Genomic DNA, 22051 nt, shown 5'->3' on the forward strand with positions numbered 1-22051 from the left:
ACCTTGAATTTCTAATTGAGTTTTTAATCCTCCCCACATCTCCGTGGCTTGGCTGGCATTTATTCAGCACAAGCCTGTAAAGCTGAAAGGAGATGCTGTTGTATAAGCTTCATTAAGCATGACCCTGATTTTCTGCCCCGTACACATCTCCTGGTCACAAACGGATCAAAGCAGCGCTTGTTTACTGCAGTCTAATGTGACGGAGGTCTAGACATGTTTTTCTATTCACTGGGACACTTTTCGCCGCGTTCTTGATAGTTTTTCCATTGGCAAAGTTTATATTGCCACTAATTTGCTCCTTTCTGAATTGTTGGTTTGTTTCATTACGCGTCTTATTCGACTAATTTATTAGTTTGTGCATTGTGTTTTTATAAAAACCCTCATTTGCATTTTATAGCTGCAGCTGAAAACAGCCAGGATGTAATATGGTAATTATGGAACAGGAACAGGAGAGGCACAAAAAAAAAAAACCTCAGCACAACACTATTCCAAATTGAAATAGTAATACATTAATCCTAATTAAAATTCCTGTGGGAATAGCAGCATTTCAAAACAGCTCCATCTTTGGGCCTCTCCTCTGCATATTTGTTTTCCTTTCCTCACTCTGAATTCTAAATCAGTTGCCATCCCGAGCGTGTAGCATCGATTCTCCTCTCTGGGGTCTGGGCAAAGATTTTCTTTCATTCTCCGGCTGTATCTGAACTCTGAAACTTTTTTTTGTTGATCTGTGGTCTTTGCGTGCCAGCGTGGCTTAGGCTTGCCGCTTAACCTGCGATGAGCTTTGGGCATAAACTGGAGCGTGTCCATTCAAGTCAAAACAGCTCGAGTTTGATCTGCTTACTTTTGACAGATCTAAACTGGCTCCTCTCAATATAATCCATCCCTTTCTTTATCTCTTGTCTCCCCGTCTCCTTCCTTTCTGTCTCCCTCATAGTGGTTATGAATTTGATTACGAGTACTACAGGGATGATTTCTACAGCAGGTACGTCTCACTCACGTTTCTTCTCATTTTTGTATCGTTAGGTTATTGAAGGCAACTATTTAGCACGAGCTGAGCCTCACCCACCTCAGTTACTGTGGCAACCTCTTTGTGTTATAGCTAGACATATATGTAAAAGTATGTACAGTAATAACAGTGGCAGATTTATCACTTAAAATTCCAGAAATTTCTGGAAAAATGACAGCTTTCACAAGCAAATGTTTTCAGGTGTTGGCCAACATGCTCGCTAACTGTTTGTTTTGAAATGAGAATATTTTATCGGGAGTCTTTAATGTACAGTAGCTACGCCTGGCAGCGAAACCAATACCGTGGTTAAATTAGTGAAATATCACATTACAAGTCAAGTTAGCGTCTTTGATGTTCCACGTTGAAAAAAAACAACACGGCATTATTCTTCTGTTGCAGTATATGTAGTGGTGGTTAGTGCTCGTATTATAAATATGAGAAATCAAAGTATTTTGTTCTCATTTGTTTAGCGGTAAATGTTGCACACTTGCTCGCTTTTGAAAAATGATGTTAATTTTATGACAAGAGAAAAGAGTTGTGGACAAGGAACGACTTGTTGGTCAACCTCGGCAGGTTTTCTGGACTCTAAACTTCCTTAAATCCAATAAATGTCGGCACCGAGTTGCTAAATTTTAGCCTAAACTGACTCCAGGTCCATTTTCCACACAGCGGGGAAATAAATATAGTCGAGATCCAGTGGACATACTGCGTGTGAACTGGTTGCAACCCCTGTAGTTAGGTTAATAATCTTCTCCCTGTTCCTGGAAGCAGTGTTGCTTAACAACTATAGCAATTTCTTAAAGATGCTTTTAATTTTTTTGTTTTGTTTTCGAAAATGTGATGATAAATCGAGTGATTTCATGGTTAGAATTTTCCATGAAGGTAGTTGCTCATAATTTCTCTGTGAAAGAGCTCTCCTGTCGCCGCATCCTCCTGACTAACTGTGCTCGGTGAGCGCGGGAGTAAAGCAACACGTCTCGTCGACCAACCAGCGGCCAGACGAGCTGAATGAGCTGTAAATGTGCCTGAATGATCAATCGCTTATCCCCATTGTTTGTCCTTAAGTTACAAACAAACGAAGTGATGTTAAAGTTAAATTTAACTTTTGATGTTTTAATTTATAGTAAAAAAAAACAGAGTTTACCTGAGTGAGCTGATTCCAGCCTTCGGATCCCCTCTATTGGGAGTCTGCTCAACAAAAAGGGATTTAAATCGGAGGAAGATTAAGATGCGTACTGATGTGTTGATTACAGCTTGAAGATATGGAACTGAAGAAATTAGAGTAGTTCATTAGAGCAGATAAAACACTGTTTAATAATCTTCCTGCTCTTGTGTTTTACAGTTTTGTAAAGCAAAAAAAAAATAGACTCCCCCCCCCCCCCCCCCTCCTCTATGCCCCCTCTTCCATACTCTTTAAATGCAGAGTATTGTTCTTACTACAGCCCCGTGCACGCCACTTCAACACTGTGATAATGATGTGCTGTGATAATAATTGCCGTACCATGACTGGACAATGTGAGTTCATGGTAGCGATTCAGCAGATAATCAGTAGAAAAGGCAGAGATCGGCTCATCCTCATTAAAAGTCCCGCTTGTCATATTTAATTCCGTAACCTTCCCAACCTGAAATAGTCAACTCGTCAAAATGGCCGAGCGGATCAAGCGTGCGACTCCAACGTGCTGATGAAGGAACACGTGTTATCTCGCTCATTTATCCGCCAGTGATCAGAGCGCTTATCTGCGGAGACTTTTTAGTTTTTTCATTTTCTAAATGTCAAACTTGTTGAAAGCTGTGACAGTCGAGTGTCACCGAGAACAGCCGAAGCTGACGCATTCATTTGACATTCAGCACCCTCTTGTTTTCATCCTCTTCACTTTAAAAGGATATGTGAAGGGATTCTTTTTTTCACTCAATGGCCCGCATGGCCGTACAGAAAGGGGGATATTGGTAAATTTGAAGTGTGAAGTCTGCGTTTTGTTTTTATTCGTGCCATTTGAGAGGAAAAACAAAAACAAGAGAAGTCTATCATAAGATACAACACCGGGAACAAAGAAGAGACTTTAGAGAGGGGTGACAGTGAGATAAACTGAAAAACCTTTTACCGCCGGTGGATAGACATTTCCTGAATGTACGGTCTCCAATAAAAGACAGTGACTTATTGAGAAAGTGTAGGAACTGACGTGTAATATTATAGGCTTTTTTTTCTTTTTTTTTTTTCTTTTCTTTGAGGCTTTTCGACTACCATGGCAGAGTGGCCCCCCCACCCAGAGCCGTGATCCCCCTGAAACGCTCCAGGGTGATCGCTCCCTCCTCCCGCCGCGGGAAGACCTCCTTCCCCATCAAAACATCCTCCTCTTCCTCCTCCTCATCCTCCAGACCTCCCACATCCTCCGCCACCGGGGTCAAACGTACGTACAATAAAGGTGCTTTTTTTTACTGGTTTTGTGTCCAAACCAGATGAGTCAGATTTGGACTTGATTCATATTTTTTTTTTTTTTTCCCAAGAGAACACAGCCTAATTACGCTCGTGGCATTCAGTCCTTTTTCAAAAACTGAAGGCTTAATGCAAATCTCGAAAGCGTGGCTCCGAGAAAAGAAAGAGGCGGCGTATAATTCCGCTGTGCTACTTGCGCAACGCCACTATAAAAAGCTTTTTAATTCACTCCAGCAGCTCCGAACAAGCCCCGCTGCAATGTAGCTGCGAAACACTAAATCGCAAACACAAATATAATCCGAGCCTTTCGGAGCAGCTACCCATTCAGCAAACAGTGCTATTCCTGTCACCCAGCATCCAGCTGGATCACATTTTGCTCCTCTGATTAACTGCTGATGCATTATAACACCCTAAATGTAATTAATGAGAGATTGGGGGCATCTCTGTGGAGCTGTGGTCAGCTGTGTTTTCCTAAACGTTCGTCTCTATCCGCAGCCTTTATAATTGGTTACGCCGTTTGTTGCATTGTTGCCTGTCTCGGCCAGTGTTATCAGCGCGAGCAGCTTGGTAAGGTCTGTCAGGAAGACCCAGCTGCAGTTTGGTATTACAGAGAAAGGGGGAGGAAAAAGAAACCCATCTCCCACCGTCTTTTTGGACAGACTCAATGAATTCTCTTCTCTGTCTATAATCGGAGCGGCTGTATGTTTGGGAGACTAATTTGCTCCTGCCAGGACCATGAAAAATCACTGTTTGTATTGACTTTGGCCTGGATAGATTGGACAGCAAAATAAGGTTAGTTTGTCCTAATAACAGGGCGGGTTCATGTGGGCAGTTTGAAGAAGTTGGGCTGCACAAGTGAGGGGGGGGGGGGGAGCAGCCGTCAGATGCATGGATCATTAGGATGGGTACATTTCTGTTTTTCACATTAAACCATCTGACAAACTAAGGTCACTGTCAGTTCATGTATTTTAACTTTTGACTCACTAAGTCCATTAAAGAAAGACTGTAAATGTCAAATCAAATGTTAAGTTGCAGTTTTAAAGCTTTATTAGGAATTGGACACAGTCTGTTTAAGACATCAGAACCTGAGTTCAGAACGTTTCGCGACCTCTGCCCTGCGCACCTTTGCAATTTCACCGTGGACTTGAGCAGAGAGCGTGTTATGGATACACTTGAAACGCTTTAGAGAGCCTACAGCAATGAAGAAACCGAGCAAGGTGTTTTGAGTGGCATTCACGTTTCAAGAGGGGCACAACTTCTACTGTCCAAGATCGAAGAAGGCGCAACAGGTCAGGAGCAACCAGGTGGTTTTTTTTGGTTGGTTTTTTTTTCCAGCCTTAATTCGTACCCCAGTGTTCAGACTGTCAACATCGAGTTTTACGGTGATGTTTTGAGTCATCTGAGGGAAAATATTCTGAGCAGACGACGACACGCCTAGTCACGTAGCATTACTTCTTTCAACTCCTTTCTGTTCCCAAAAAATTTGACACAAACTTTGATGTGCTCTTTCTGCTCAGGTGTTAGGTCCACAGTGAAATTGCAAATCCATACTTACCATTGGTCACAAAGACGTCCGTAACTCGGGCGCTGATGTTGATCAAGAGACTCGACTTGGCTTACTTACTCAGGAAAGTTATTGCTGAAAACATACTGAATATCTTTGGGTTTTAAACAGTTGGTAGGAAAAAGCAGGACATTTGAGAATGTCACCACGAGATCTATGGACCTCTGCATTTTTTTGCTTTTTCACATTTTCTGACATTTTAAAGTCCAAATGATTCATCTTTCTTTCTGTTCTGTACATACACCTTTTAAAAGTAACACACTGTTGTCGAAGTGATATTGGAATCCTTAAACGGTGAGCATGGCTAGAATTGGCAAGTTTCTGTTTTCAAACTAGGAAAAGTTTGGCGTGAGGATTTAACCTCATACCACTGTACATCATTTAACAAACCTTAGCTCACAACCTGCATGTAGGTCTGTGTAGGAGTATAAACTGGGGAGCAGAAGGTAGTTTTATTGAATACTTCAAAATATGAGGTCAAATTTATCAATACCTCTGGGTGCTTATGATGAGCCATACAAAGCATGAAACACACAGTTTTCCAGCATTAAAAATAAAGAATTCGGACATTTGTATAAAAAAAAATGCATCATATGCGTTTTATAAAATAGTTACACTTGCAAAAAATAGCTCCCTGTTGTGTTCATATGTCCAAGTTGGTCACTTTTCAACAGCCACTAGAATCGGAGTGACATCAGCATCAATAGCCCCAAAACTCTTTGTCCAGCTTAATCTTCACAGACCAATGATTCAAGAGATCCTCACTATCCCCGAGATGAAATGTCTGCAGTTCATCACCATGTCCTAAAATTAGATCCATTACTCATTCCCTAAATCTTCCCTAATGCATATTAAATAACAATGGCGTTTTTTTTGCTTTTTTTCTCACCCTTTTCCCTTTAACCCGAGCTATCTAAAGATGCCACGTTGATGAAACGTCGTCGGATTACGGGTGTGTATGTTTTCTCTCTGCAGCTTATACGTCTGATAGCACAAAAGGAGAAAAGAAAAAAAAAAAAAAGGCCTGGAGGCCCCCCGATAAATTAGAAACTGTTCCACACTTTCTTATCATCAAAGGATGACGAGTAAGCTGCCCAGAGCCAGTTCAGATAATGTTGGAATAAGGAAGTGAGTGTGTACGGTGTGCCTATTCAGGGATGGTGGTTTGTGCAAAATGGGAGCAGATGATGCTGAGAAGGCGATTCAGACACTTCAGTGTGTTCCCCATCGAGATATGATTGTATATCCACAGTTTTTTTTACTCCCTCCAGAAAAGTAGATTTTCTGCTTGTCTGTAGATTTAGTGTTGACGGCTGCCTTACGCAACAACACGAGAGGAGGTCTCGGGATTTCCAAACACCCCATTACCTATGTATTGCCTTCGAAGTGGCATTGGCATGCGGCTTTTCTCCCTTTCCTCCATGGACACATTAATCATCCGGTTGCGTCTTTTTTTTTTTTTTTTTTTTTTTTTAAAGGAGTCGTGCATTGACAAATAACGTACAGTGTGCATTGGATCCAATTGGAGCAGCTGTCGTGTTGTTTTTCAGCACGAATTCTAGTGAAAGATTAAAATGCCCTTTTGGGGGGGGGATGTAGTTTACTGCAAGGTAATATGTCAGAAAAAAAAAAAGTTTATCACACACTGACATCTTCTCTAAATGCAGATGTTTATGTTTTATTCATTGGTTTAAATCACACGCGGGTAGCTCGTAGACATCGGAGGGGCTTTGCATTGTGATGCGGCGTGGGCGTAAATATACATCAAAGAAACGTAACTTAAAGAGCCACATGCGTACACGATAGCGGACGAGTACGGTTTTGATTTTGTGCGTGCGTCTTGCCTCTGATTTTACAGCCGAAGCTTTACAAGGGAAACTCGTGGGTTTGTTTACCGAGCGCTCATCCGTCGTCTCTCCAGCCCTGACAGAATCTGATAGCTGTCAAAGAGAATTTTATGTTTTCTTCTCAACTTCTGGTGTCTGTTCATCCCCTCCCCCCCCCCCTCCCCCCTCTCCCTCTCCCTCCCCCCTTCTCAAAAGATGGCACATTTCAGCTGCCGAGGGTTAAGGAATATGATTATTTTTTTTTTACTTTATGGTCTAAATTCTTTAATCTGCTCCGTTCGAGCTGCTCAGGAGTGTACACCCTCGTTTCAGCAACCGTGAGACTGACCAGATTGAATTAATGGTGACATCCTTCCAATATACTTTTTTTTTTTTTTTTTATCCCAGCAGCTGTTATTTGCCTATGGCATATCAAGGTTAGGACTCAAACTTTGACATGATACAACTACGCTTCATACACCCAAACCTTGGACATGTATCGTCGAGTGAACACGGAGACCTAAAGCAAAGCAGGAAGTGTAAAGCAATTATTCATGAGGCGGTAAATAGAAGCTGTGGGAGGGAAAATGGTGCCCTCTGTTTCTCATGCGGTTCTGTGTGTGAGGCAGTGATCAGGCAAGTGTGAGCTTATGACATGTAAAAAATGAAACAGAAGCATGTTGACATTTATTTATTCATTGTTGTTATTGTTTCAGTTGAGTTGAGTTTTTGCAGTTTTCCTTGGTATCGATCATTATTTATTTTAATTCTCACCTTCCTTTAACTACCTTGGATTAAAAGACCAAAACATGTATAAGTATTATTAATATACATGCAACTGGTTGTTCACATTATGACTGAAAAATGACATGCGGCAAAGTTACTTGTACGCGAATATCATAAATTGTGAATCAGCTGCAATTCCTTTCTCTTTTTTTTGCCTCAACTCATTTGAATATTTCACTGATGAGATCTGCAGTAATAAATACGAATGCAATTTTTATGAACTGTTTCATTAATGTAGATTGAAGTAAGGAAATATACTGACTAAAAACTGTTTCAAATTTTCTAATTATGAATATAATTGGGACCAGTAAAGTAAAGCGTCCCAGGAAATTCTTCATACTTAACTATCCATTGGCTATGTTGCTAAAAATAAATAGCAATGCTGTTTTATTAAACTAGTAAAAAATATTTTTTTCCCCATTTATACCTTAAGTCCTGGCTACTGGTCGCAGCAAGTGCATTTTAATACTGGACGTGTCAGATTTGTGCTCACTTCTTGAGGAGTGACTTTGACTTTGTTTCCAACCAGATCGCAATCTACATGGTAGATCAAAGGAGCTCTCGGAGGAAAAAGGTTGGAGACCCTTGATCTAAAAGCACAGATGCAAATGCATGCTGTTTTCTGTTGCTGATTTACTTTAAAAACCCACCAGTTGAATGTTTTTCATGCCAATTGGCAACAGTAGGAAATTATTGGTTTTCGATAGCTGTAACCAAATTTGCAATAACCAAGCAGATACTATCGTAAGACGTAAACAGTCTCTGTGCTGCATAGAATCTTCTACTGTCAACCGAAAGGTAGCTCACAGTTTGTTCAGATGTTGGCACTACTGAGTAATACTTGAGCAGCACTGCACAGCGTGGTGGGCGTAAGCTGTGCACTAATCTTCAAATTGAAAGCAGCAGGTCCACAGTTTTAGCTGCGTAACTTTTCACTTGGCGAGATAAAGACGTTCTCCCCCGAGGGGAGCGCCGAGTGATGTTGTGATATCCAAAAACTCTTATTAACAGATGACAGCGTTCCATGTGTGCATCATTAAAAGTGTGTGTACAAATGAAGTTAAGAGAAAAGCAAACCCAACGTAATGTGACGAGTATTCTCTCTGTATTTCTGTGCTTCAGCAGTGAAGACGGACCAGCTCCAGACTATCAAACGAGAGCTCACTCAGATCAAGATGAAGATCGACTCTTTGCTGGGACGCCTGGAGAAGATCGAAAAGCAGCAGAGAGTCGAATCTGGTGAGAAAACAAGACGGCAGAATCGGCGATGGAGGGGAAAAAGGACACACACCACTAAGGGAGGGAAATTAAGAGCACACGCTGGCCATAAGTCATCGTGACACTGTGGGAGATAAGAGAAGCAGAGCTCTCCGTCATAACAGCGGACAGGTGTCAACACCGCGCTGACTCGGTTTATATGAAAGGTCTTTATAGATGCCCTACACGACAGCACAGCCAGAGTGTGCAGCTCACTGTGAAGGTCATTTAGACTGCACGTTACAAAGTGCGTGTTACACATTTTATCAACAAGCGTGTTGGTTTATGAAAAACTCCGGAGCATTTTCCTCTTTTACCTCTGTGGCGGCTTAATGCCAAATAAATGACACCCACTCGGTTCTCCTCCAAGTACACTGCCGTGGTGTTCGTTAGAAGTGAACAAGAAAATGTATCGCAGAGGAAACACTGCTGGGTGGCTGTTTGTTGTAACAGAACCGTCTTGGGCTCTGAAATAGTCTTAAATCTTTATTACTTCACGTATTTGCTCTCTCACTTCTGTTTTGCATTTGAATATAACTTGGGATTTTCACTATCAATACTTTAAAAGGTAATTAGTACAATTTTGTAATCAATTCAAAAAGCAACAGGTTGTCAGAGCAGGGATGCCAGGATGATCTTTTTCCTTTGTTCCAGCAAAAACCCAGAATACCAGATAGAAATCTTTGCCAGCGCCAGACAGCAAGAAGATCTTATTGTCCAATGACTGAATCTTCGAAATGTTTCAGAGATGCAGAAAACAGGATTTAGTAGGTTTAATAGGTTTATTTACACTTAGGCTGCAGTCAAAGATGATTTCTTTTCGTGAATACAGCTCTACAATTCGTATCGATATTATGTAGTATTTAGAAATAAACTATCAAACGAAAACTGTAAGAAAATGAAAAAAGTTTGTGCTGTAGTATTAAGTAAAACACTGTCCTAAATCCAAATTTGATTTCAAAGTATAAGGAGCATAGAGCAGTCACATAGCCTTTTAACAACAACAACAAAATAATAGCATAGTAATAGTATATTTTTGTACTTTTATTACTAAAAGAAATGTGAATTTATTTATTTATTTGTACAAAAAAGTAATTCACTCATGGAGTCTAATGCTAATTTACCCAGTGTAGCAAGAATTGATGCTAACATATGTGTCAGCGTGAGTTTCACATCTAGCATAGCTTAATGGATCTGCTTCATAAACATAACTGATAGAAGAAGAGGACACTGGAGGGGTGTGATGGAAAGGCTGAGCACAATGAATGCACGGGCTCAAGTCGTGAGAACACCACTGCTAAGATACGGCAACATGGACGGCGTCTAGAAGCCACAGAGGCTAACAAAATTTGAAATCTAGCAGCTGGGTAACGTAATGCGGGAATTCCTGAACTCGAGGCGTCGCAACCGGAAACATCTCGAGTTCCGACGTTTTGGGGGACATTTGGACTCTTCTTGCGCAAACGCCGTGTACAGGTGGCAGTGTGTTCCTTGCGTGGTCGCCGGTTGCCGAGGACAAACTTTCTGTCCGCCTCAGTGTAAAGAGCAGCACGACCTCCTACCTGGCTGAGTTTTTACGTTGCTGCACAACTGGGAAAACAGAAAAGCCACGTATACTTTGCTCCGACTGTGTGCAATAAAGAGAACCACAGACTGTGATCGCTCTCTGTCCTCCTTTCTCTCCCAGAGGCTCAGAGGAAGTATGAGGACAACTGCGACTCCCTGCACGAGGAGTCCGTGTCAGAGACGGCAGAAAACTCCGGGGAGGAGGCCGGCGAGGGGGCGCTGGACGTGGAGGCGGGAGAGATGACCGATGGAGGCGAGGACGACTACGACGAGGAGGGCAGCCACCATCTGGTAAGAGAAACGTTTGACAGGGCTGACAGAGAGGGATAGAGCGAGCAAGGCACTTTGGGAGATCTCAAGTGGGCAGACAGTCTTCGCCTTCTGAAAGTTAATTTCCCAGAATTATTCATGGCCACAGATCTGAGAGAGTGGGGCTTCACATGAGTGAATGGTGAGGGCGCCTGGACTGACAGTATCTCCCTGTCGACCCTGGCCGAAACAGTGGAAGCGAGGCTCCTCACGGGCCCACACATATACACATACTTACAGGCTATAATTAAAGCAGCGGGCTTCGAGACTCATAGGAGAGCATTTAAGACCAGACTTCACATGAACTGGTGTCGATCCAACCACGAAGTGGTGGATGTAGAACAGCACAGACGATTTTCTCTGGCAAGGTCAGTGAAGAAGTAGCCAACAAAAGCTGATCTGTCAAGGAGATTCTGTCATCAGGATTTTTTTTTTAATGGGTAAAAAAATTTCAAATGCTCGGCATGCTCTCTATGAATTGCTTTTGTCCAACCAACCACCTAAAACTCTGAAGTTATTCAATTAAATAGAGAAAAGCAGAACATTTTCAGTTCAAGTTGTAACCAGAATATGATCATTAAAAACTGTTGAATGGTCTTTGTACGTGAAGCTTTTCGAGGCTGCTTATTTGAATGTTTTGACGAATTTTTGTAACTTTCAAATTCAATTTAGATTTTTGAGGAGTCAAATTAGCAAATTTGGTTTAAAGTCATTCGTTTAATTCTCCCATGATTTAAGAAACAATTGAACTCATAGATTAGAGACAAATTAATGAATAAAGTTGCATCTTTAGCAATTAATCTGTCTACAATTTGGGCTATAATATCACCTGACATTTTTGTAGTGCCCAAGTTGATGTCATCAAGTTTCTTCTTTTGCCCGAACAGCAGTCCAAAACCTAAAAATGTTCTTTCTGCTATAATTTTAAGAAAGATGAAGAAAAATGTACTTGTTATAAAAAAAACAGACTGCTGTCGGTTGAAAGCCCTTCGGACACAAAAAAAAACCTGGGTGTTGGCCTTACTTTTACTTTATCTTATTTTATTGTATCGAATGTGCATTTATTTTATACTGCTGTAACATAAGAATTTCCCTGAGGGATTAATAAAGTATATAACTATCTAGCTATCTATCTACTTTTTATTGAAGAATGTGTTTTTTCATCCTTCTACTGTACTTGTGCTTTGAATGTTAAAAAGTTAAATGTCACTGGTGCTTTTCAACTGAAAAATCAAATTACTGTCTTCTTCACACTTGTGTATTCAAATGGATGACCTTTTAACATGAAATAATATTGTAGTTTATAACAGTTATCTGCATGCTGAGGCCATCAAACATCCACAACGCATAAAGTATATCTTTCAAAAGTTGAAATTAAACTATCTCAACTAAGATCTTGAAGTTGCCAAGTTCAAGTTTGTCTGGATTTAGCTGTGGAGTGCTTTTGACCAGGTTTTCTTTATCATACCATATTATTTATTTTATTTTACTTTATTAATCCCCGAGGGGAAATTTCTTTGCTACAGCAGGGGGGGGGGGCTCTCAGGGGGGAGCTGCTGCAGCAGGCTGCCACTAGCGCGGCGCCAGGTAACCTGACCTGAGGTGCATGTTTTTGGATGATGGGAGGAAGCCGGAGAACCCGGAGAGAACCCACGCAAGCACAGGGAGAACATGCAAACTCCGCACAGAAAGGCCCAGGACCGGATTCGAACCCGGAACCTTTTTGCTGTGAGGCGACAATGCTAACCACTGCACCACCGTGCCGCCCAAATTAACCAGCTGAAGATGGCCATGCAATCCTTGATGAAAGCTTTGTGTCCTTACTAATGGAAGGAATTCTTTTTCAGAGGCACTGTGGAAGAGATTTATTTGTTTCCTGAAGGTCACATTGATCACAGTTTGCGATAATGCACCACAAAGACTGTTCCGCAGGTTAGCATGGTGGCCCTTGTCAAGCATATATCAGCAATGACCTTTAGAAAAGATTAAATACAGCCTGTGTGCACGATTGAAGCAGATACATCATATCTGTGACTTAAACTTCCTCGGTTTGCTCTCGTTTTCAGATAGAGAACCATGTATCGGATATCGACAACTGAGATCAGGTAAGGGCTTTAAATTTCTGTTTGATCTAAATGTCCGTTACAGCAGCTCTGGGGTTGGTCTACAAGGCTGCAAAAGGTTTTGGGGGCTCTTACAGCCTCATTATAGGCCTTCCGTGCCGTCCTCATTAAAAACCGAAGCCACTGAACTGTGTCTTGGGCATCTCCTAAGTCATAAGCTCCATGACATTTGGAAGACCAGCGTCACTGAAGGGCAGCGAATACCGAATTCGACAGAGGAAGCAATAATGGCTTTCCAATGGGCCAGAACTGCCCATAAACAACATTCGTCTAATTGAATTGTGAGGAAGGGAGCATGAACGGCGAGGCCTAAGGTAAAGAGTTTCCTGCCTCTCGGAGTGCGGGTAATGATGCAGCCATATCATCGGTTGGCATGGGGCTGGCTAGCGCTTCACATCAGGGGTCCTTGGCAGTGTTTATGAGTTGCAGACTGTTGACGTAACTTTGAGTAAAGCTCTGCAACAGTCCTTTCAGGCTGTTGGATGAGCAAAGGAAATCTCTGACCATGAGCCTATGTGCCTAATATTGATTTCATTTTTTTTTTTTTTTTTTGACATTTGAGGGAACTCTCGATTTAGTTTTGTAGTTTCAGTCCAGTTTTAGTTGACAAAAACTAAAGACATTTCCATTTTGTCTACTTCACTTTAGTAAAATTGTAAGCTTTATCCAAAAATCACTCCCTTACTCATCACTCACTGTATTATAGATACGCAGTAGTTATTTCTATGTATAGTAAATTAAGATTTGAGCTATCTAAAACATCTTGTCCATATTCATGGTCGCTGACAGGTTTAATGTCAGACACTGTTCATACTGTGGGTGTATTAGCTATATTCAACTGCAAATCTTTCCTAGTGGTCACTCGCGGTATTGCAGCAAAACAAAATCACCTGAGACCCAAAACCTATTTTCTCCAATAGACCACCATTATAAAAGAGACATTTGTAAAGCTATTTACAGAAAACCTCCAACTGCAAAAACAAATATACATATATTTTTTATAGTCTTCACATCATTGTTTTTTTTAATATTTGTAAAGGAGAGTTTGTATTTGCCTGTTAAAGTCCAAATGTAAAGTAAGTGGGGAGTGGGAGTGGGATGATAATACTCATTTGCAGTGGGCTGCAACAACACAAAAGCAAACACAAAAGCTCGAAACTTTTTTTGGCTGCAGGCGAGTGAGGGGGGCGCCATTTTAGTCCAATATCCAGTTCTTTCCAATAAATCTACAGTTGGTATAGAAAAACATCATCCGCCTTCTAAAACATCCACACTTTGTTGCTTCACAGCCCGAAATGAAAACAGAAAAATCTGAATTCTAACCAAAGCCTTACCAGGCAGATGGTGTCCCAATTCTATCCATCTCTTAAGAAACCACGTTACACTTGAGTTTTCCATTTCCTTTCCATATGTCTGCCTTTTTAAAATTCTATCAGTGGCCAATTCACAAAACCTCCTCACAGCACATACATTTAAAAACCTGAAAATCACACTTAAGGTTGTGGAGAATATCTGAATGTTTTGCTCGCAGGCCTACCAAGGATAGAAAATCACAGTGAGAAGAACCTCAATAAGTCATGTCCAGAGGGATTAGAGAGGCAGCTCCAGCGACCAGAAAATATTTCTGCACTTCCTAAGATATTTCTAAGGCCATTCAAAATGGACAAGCTTTAAAACTCAGCCTAATCCTCATCAGATTTACAGCATTATAAACAGTCCCCATGTTTGAGGAGGAGACGCAGTCCTATAATGTGTTTTCAGACGTTTTCTCCTTTATCACTTCAGGGTGAGGAAGCAGACACTCCTGATCGGTGGTATTAGAATTCATCATCACCTTCAAGAGACAGAAAAGGATCTCTGAGGGATCAAGACACCCATTCAGGACTGTAAGTTGTGTTCAAGAGATGCCGATTCACATTTAGATGCCCAACTGTGCAGCACAAATCAAATGCGATGTGCTCTCTAAAGAAAATGTATTTGAGACCCATTTAAATGCATTGGCCAGAGTTTACTTCAAGTGCGACTTATATTACATTGCAAGAAGCCGACAGAATCACACATTAATCCTGTTACTGCAAAGATAAAACTAGGGGGAAGGGAATAAGAGATTTTTTTTTTTTATTTATAAATTAAATTATGTTGATGGACGGTAACATGACATTGTTGATCAATTGTTGCTGCTTTTATGAAATGTGCTTGCGCTGTAATTTTACAAACTGTTTTTCAATGAATTTCTGGTTTAGCTCACATATCAAATGAATAAATGACAGTCAGAACAATCCGCGACCGCGGTATGATCTTCAGAAAATGGATGAAACATCGCTGCCGCCTGGTTCGGATTTGACTCATACATAAGCCAATAGCTGTGAGCATAACTTTTTCCAGCTTTATCCATTTATCAGACAAATGCCCTGTGGGGCTGTTCCATCATATATTCCAACTCCTGCCAAGTTTGAGAAGCAGAAAAGGCTTCCTGCAGTAGGGAGCCAGCACTGGCACAGGCCTCCTGCCAGGGAGCATCGCCCCAACGTCTCAGTGCACTCCTCCTGTGCAACCCAACATGGACCGCTGCTGTTCGGGAGCCAAGGCCTTTCTCCTTCTCCTTCACCAGCTCCTTCTTAATTCCGCAGTGATTTCAACCGTTTGTAGGCGAGGGAGCGAGGCAAGGTTTTTTTCTAAATGGTGGAGGCTGTAATATTTTAGATAATACATTGAGAGACTTTGATATTATCTAAGGAGGAGATCCGTGATTCAGAAGACTCAAATATCTGAATAGATATCGACTAAATTTAACATGACACAATGACCAATGCCGCATCTGCCCCGTGATGTGGATCCGCGCCAAAATTGAACTGGTCCTTACTTGGGCCATGCTACACCCTTCCACCAAATACCATGACAATTGGGTGGACAGTTTTTCTGTAATCCTTCTGACAAACAGACCAAAAAAAAAAAAAAAAAAACACACACCCACAACTTAAGCTCTTGGCAGAGATAATAAGCGTCAAGATTATTTTAACAAAATGCTCACAAAACTGTGGTCATATAAAGCTGAAATAGCCAGCAGTGGATGATTTGTGCATTCATTTGGTGCAGTTTTCTAACAATAGTAAAGATGATTTTGCCTGTTACATTGCTGCCATGTAGAGCTGCTACTCTGCAAAAAAAAAAAAAAAAAAAAAAAAAAATCAAATGCAGCTTGAGCTTCATCTGAGCAATTATAATTAACCTGATTATAAATAAATTGTTGCAAATTGAATTATGTCACAAGCAATTGGATGTCAGCATGTTCTGCTGTTAATTATTCAAATCATGTTTGCTGCAGTTTTTTTTCTTGTTTTTTTTCCCCCCACCATTCAGATTTAACCACTGCAAAGTTATTTCAAACAATGAGTTGCTAATGCCCTTTCAAGCTCGTCGAGAAGGAGGAAGGTGTTGACGACCAGGTGTCTCCACTGATTGCTGAGTAGCGCTAGTTTGGCTGAAGATGCATATAAACTGAGATTCTGTTAGCACTTCTGTCACAGTAGAAGCTTTCACACAGGTTTAATGGTGGTTTTTGAGAACGGGAGTTGTTGACAAGGAGGTGTTGCTCATTTATCAGCTTGACTACAAACTGAAAATTTGGTATTTCCACCAAATTAGGAAGTACTTCATGTTTGACTTGTTTTATGGTCTGTGCATTGAAGTGAATGATAAAGTACAAGCAGAATTATTTCAGTAATTGGAATTATCAGAAAGCTGAAACTAACTTCTTTCATTTTCAGTTTGGCATTATTATTTGGCTTCTGAAGCACCGGTGTGTGGCAAACATTTCGATTAACGGTTAACCAGTTAGCAGCTTACACACCTGGTTTGTGCTGGCTGTCAGCCCTCCTCCTCCTCAGCATGGTTTAAAAGGAGCAAATGGGGTTCTGTCACGAGTTTGTAAAAGTCTGTAGAATTTTAATTGTGTGAATCAGTGCTGATGGTAGTTTAATGGGTTGTTTCAGCCAAATTACAAAAAAAAAAGAAATGACAAAAAGCAATCCAACTCTTAACTGCTGAGGATTCTCATAAAATTGTGAGATATTTGTGGTTTTATTTTGACAGGCTTGGAGCTACGTCAGTGCAATCAAACAAAAATTGTATTTGTGTTGCTTGAAACAATAAAAGCTGCCAATTCAACAGCAAGCTTTCTTTTCACAGACAATATCTTAATTACTCTGGAAAATCATTTTGTTTTATTTGCTCTTGGGTGAAATAAGGGCTCTTACAAAAACTATGAACTCTTGATTAGTAACTTATTGATGTATAAGTTCAGCACATTTAACACTATAAACAAAAATACATTCGCCCCTATTGCGGCTCGTGGACGAACGCCTGGCTGATAAAACCAGACCAACTCTAAGTAGGGAAATGTTGTGATTTGGTTGAACTGATCCTTTAAACAACAAGAATTCTCAAAAGTAAAGGAAACGTCACCTCGCACAACTTCATGAACACACCACTCAATCCTGGCAGTACAGCCTAAAAAAAAAAAAAAAAAAAAAAAAAAAAATTCATAAAATAAAATTTTAAAAAAAGACTGTCCTGCAGCTCATTCAAAATAAAGTGTCTGGTGAATGATGATAATGTGTAATATTTAGCACTATTTTTGTACCCAGAAACATGTTTAAAGGAAATGGCTCTGCTACATGTTTCTTTTCTTTTTTTCTTTTTTTTTTTGCTGGTAGCCTGTTATTTAATGAGCAGTACGGTGATGTGTCAAATATTTTGCAAAAATTCACACAAAAGAAAAAAAAAAAAAAACATCATTGCTTTTATTTGTCGTAATTTATCTGGGTCACACTAAAACATCTCTGTCTCAACAGTCACTTTTTATTTGCCCTGTAAATAGTCCTCATCGTGTTTAATTTCAAATAGGTTTAAAATAACGCAGAAATAATATACTGACAGTTTGTTGGAATCATTGCAGGTTTAAACCAGAATCGCAGGACTTGTAGAGACGTGTAACTGACAACTGTTGTATAGAAATGTACATTTTTTTGTAAAGATATTTTTATCAAAAGGCATGTTTACTGTAACTTTGTATTTTCAGTTCATGTACAAAAAAAAAAATCCCCAATATATTCTAACTGTTGTAAGGCTAGAAAACTCATTGTCATTGTAGATAACTATTTGTGTTCTTATCAGTCGATTTAAAACAAAAAAAAACAAAAAAAATGTTTGTGTCATATATTCAAATGTTTCAATGATCAACGCTTTATTTTACAAATAAATATGAACTGAAGGACAAAGAAACCTTTTGAGTTTATTATCAAGTTCTGTGCAGAAATTACCGACGTGATCATTTCTAACAGATGGTTTCCAGCCGCGTGTAAATATTTGGTGCGTCGTTAAGAAGTGCCACTTAAAAATTCATTCTCTGAATTCATTACCATGCATCTTCCCTCTATGCAGACTGCTCATTTTAATTGTGATTTATGGTTGATTATGTCAGTGTCTGTGCCACGGTTGCTGTCAAAATGACACTTTAACAAGTTATACATTGTTTGAATACATGTCAAATTAGCGTCAGTCAGCAGAGAACTGGACACCGTAATGGCAGTTTGTCATCTTGTATTTGACTAATGGAACCATTCTTGCTGGATGCCAATTATTAACACTGTGAGCTTTTTATGGAGACGATTCAACAATGGCCGCATTTCTGGCAGGTCATTTCAACTCTGGCTGAGAGTCTCTCAGAGACTGTGCAAGCAAAGTCAAATTTATTTCTGACCTGAAAGTTCCTGAAGTTGAGATTTATTTATTTATTTTTTTGTATGAGGGTGAATTTGACATCAAATTAGCTAAAAAGCTCCTACTCAAAAGGAAACTGTACTACTTTTTCTTTTGCTAAATCATCACTGAAATTGTAAGTCAATTTAAACAGCTGTACAGGAAAACCCATACATCTCCAATCTGAAGGATTAAGTGTTCCTATTTAAGATGATTAAAGAAGCTACGTGAACCATTTTCAAACTGGTCCTTTTTTTTAGGGGAATAAAACTGAGCTTTTTGAACATTGATGGAAAATGAAAAGCCATTTAAATGGGTAAAACAATTCTACCATGAAGCAGTAAGGTTGAGGATGTATCGGCCTGTGTCGAAACATGGTTTTATTGGAAGCCTTTTCAAGAAGGTCAGAGGTCAGCTCCCCGCAGAAAAGAGACTCTGGAGCTGCTGGGGAATCACTATCCTGCCCGAGGCCACTTAAGCACGCCGTATGAGACTCAAACTCGTGTCCTCGAGTCTAGCAGTAGTCTCTGAGCTCATTACACTTGCCCTCCGGTTCTTGGGCTTCACTTGGGAATGCGCGACGTGATTTTAAGGCCGATTATGATTTGGCCTTTAAGATCTCAGAGTCGGCACTCTCAGCAGGGCAGCGTGGGCATTCGACTGACATCATCAGTGTAAAATGTCTCAGCTGGGATCAACATTTTTTTCTTTTTCTTTTTTTTGAGTAAACAACAAGGTCCACTATAAATTGTCTGTTCTTCTGCGAGACAGCCTTTTCACAGTTGGATAGGATTTTCAGTCCACATGGATTGTTTTGGTTTGATTATGTCTACTTCTGAAAAAAAAGAAAAAGCTTTTTTCTCCACCGTTTGTGTAGCTTGTTACGAGTCCGTCCATCCAATCTTTACAATAAAAATAACACTTGCAGCGAATAAAAAAATTTTTTTTTTTTAAATCTCCTTTTTATGCCTTGCAAAGGCTCTAAAACATAAAATCAACATCTGACGCAATAGAAACAAGAAATATATATATAAAAAATTAAAAAAAAAAAAAAAAAAAAAAAAAGCTTCTGGCATTAAAGCAAATCCTTTTGGAAAATGCGTGTTTGTAGTGACTTTAAAGATGGTAAAAGTTCAAGCAGCTTGAGCTCGGCAGGGTTTTTCCATCTGATTAGAGCTTCCTCTCTTGTTAGACTACAACACTAATGTCCTTGAAAGGTTTCGGCATGTCACTTCCACTCCGTTAGCAGCTCCATATAAAGGTGGTCGGGCACCGACAGATGGCCAATTTAAAGCCCTCCCATTTATCCACAGTAAAAGGTAATGCGGTGAGGTTAATGAGGGCCAACTTCAACGCCACACACAATTAGCCCTCAGCATCAAGTCCGCACCAACAGTGGTTGTCATGATTGCGCACAGCTGTTCCCGCTTAACCTATATATGAGAAAACTTTTCACCCCTGCTTAATGCACTGGAGTTTATTCATTTATACAGAAATGACTAAATCTTCTGGAGCAAAGAAAAAAAAAAAAAAACCGATGTCCAGCCTTGATAGTGAGCCTCAGGATGAAAGTGACTTCACAATTTGAATTCCACTTGAGCTGTTGTTATTGAATTTTTTACTTTCACAGCTGTAGAAAAATTTTTAAAAAAAAAATTGGTTAAAATTAATGGCAATGCTGCTGCTGGACAGTTGCCTGTAATGTTGTTTTGGAGGGGGCAAGCTTCTCTGGAAATGTGTGTGTGTGTGTATATAAATATATATATTTAATTTAAACAAATTTATTATTCAGTCTGGCCCACGACCATCAACAGGCATGTGTGTTTACAGCTGCTGACAGATTCAATTCACTCATTTTAATCTGTCTCTCTCCATTTGGGAAATAGATTATGTGATCAGTTCACTTTCAAGCTTCTTTTCAGAGATGGCCAACAGCCGCCGCATGGCTTACTGTGAAGAAAAATAAACATCATTTAGGGCAACGCCAAACGTGCAACATATTCAGAAGTACGTTAAGATGTAACATTTGGCTGATAACTCCATTTTAACAGCGTATTTAATTTTTTGTTGTTTTTATCCATATATGTTGTCTCTTAAATATGAAGAAATATATGTACAGTATGACCTCTAATACTGTATTCCATTTCAAAAGTTGGAGAGCTTTTTTTTTATTGCAAATATCCGCTTTCCCAGCTCACTGCACAGATCTTAATTAACATTTATATTATATTAGCTTAGGGGGGCATGATGAGCATATTTTCGAGGTTTGATTTGAAAAATATTTAAATGAATCTGCCTGTGTTGCCAGTAATATGTCAGGCTGCAAAAGCAGAATGAAGTGTCCCAATTTTCATCTCAGCGGAGGCTTTAATGAAATCAGGAGAATTTATGACGGAGGTGACGGATGAGGTGTCACAAAGTCGTTAGGTTCAGTTAGAGGGTAGCAAGATAACCTCGCCGGCGTTAAGCTCCTCAGGGGGGGATACATATCTCCCTTTCTGCCTCTTACAGATGTGTAACATTGGAGGATTTTTGGTGTATCATATGTTTCTCCTCATGGTTCAATTGGGTTCTTTTTGTCTTATTTTATAGGGAAAATCTGAGGATGTTTTAGGTCACGTTGATGCAGAAACCGAAAATTCGAAAGGGTTCACAAACTTTCAAACACCGCTGCAAAGAGATAACTCTTTCTTCCTAGATGATTTTTTTTCAGTGACGGATAACATAAATTGAATGACACAAGTGAAGGTAAGAGTTTTACTTCCTTTCAGTATGAAAAGACATGTACAACATGTAGATGAAGCGCTTTGGTGAATGAAAGAACATGAATGTCACTTTGTCTCCTTTCCAAACTGTTTTATTGCCGGTGCAATTTTAAGCCAATTGGACGATATTAAATTGATTTAGGAGCAGGGAAGAACAATCAGTCCAGCCAGCCCAAGATGCAAAAAGTCATCAGGCTCTTTAGATGAAATCAATCACGGGGTAATTTAAGATTGAAAACATGACAGGGTGAAGTATGGTGACGGTGGAGTGGAGAGCTGGTCGAACGGTGGAGGTTAATCCTCTTAAATCTGAGCCAGGAAAAGAGAAGATGCTCTATGTTTGGTTTTGGATTTGCTGCTTCAGCAGAAATTAAATGTCACACGAGAACTGAAAATCCAAAAGACAAAATGAGAAGCTGAAGTTTTATTGATCCTTTTGCAGAAAATGGAAGAGCGAGAGTAGACAACAAAAGACCGGGCAACTTTAAGAACATAAATCATAATTAACGCCAATATAAAGTCGAGGAGCAGACTTCGAGTAATGGGTATGCCTAGAAGGACAGTAATTAATCGCATGGATTAGTCAGATTACTTTGTTTACAAATTAGTGCTATAATCTCTGTGTTATGTTGAGTTCTTATGTGAATTCCACTCT

The 22051-nt window shown here is 40.0% G+C and overlaps 1 protein-coding gene across 12 annotated transcripts in view; it reads left to right on the forward strand.

The window, feature by feature from the left end:
• Positions 1 to 18868, forward strand: part of LOC138204433 (RNA-binding Raly-like protein) — a 98171-nt gene extending 79303 nt beyond the window's left edge. For 4 of the 12 annotated variants that reach the window (XM_069159690.1, XM_069159693.1, XM_069159691.1 and 1 more), the window contains 8 exons: positions 935 to 982; positions 3236 to 3429; positions 5924 to 5956; positions 8146 to 8190; positions 8739 to 8855; positions 10561 to 10730; positions 12815 to 12853; positions 14657 to 18868. In XM_069159690.1, the coding sequence (XP_069015791.1) occupies positions 935 to 982; positions 3236 to 3429; positions 5924 to 5956; positions 8146 to 8190; positions 8739 to 8855; positions 10561 to 10730; positions 12815 to 12847 (640 nt within the window). In that variant the 3' untranslated portion in view covers positions 12848 to 12853; positions 14657 to 18868. The remainder of the gene's footprint in view (positions 1 to 934; positions 983 to 3235; positions 3430 to 5923; positions 5957 to 8145; positions 8191 to 8738; positions 8856 to 10560; positions 10731 to 12814; positions 12854 to 14656) is intronic. The other 8 variants (XM_069159695.1, XM_069159694.1, XM_069159697.1 and 5 more) reach the window with 8 other exon arrangements.
• Positions 18869 to 22051: the final 3183 nt, after the last annotated feature.

This window comes from Embiotoca jacksoni, unplaced genomic scaffold (assembly GCF_022577435.1).
Source record: "Embiotoca jacksoni isolate LCO1_2020_lvr unplaced genomic scaffold, fEmbJac1.0.p SCAF_25, whole genome shotgun sequence".
NCBI lineage: Eukaryota > Metazoa > Chordata > Actinopteri > Embiotocidae > Embiotoca > Embiotoca jacksoni.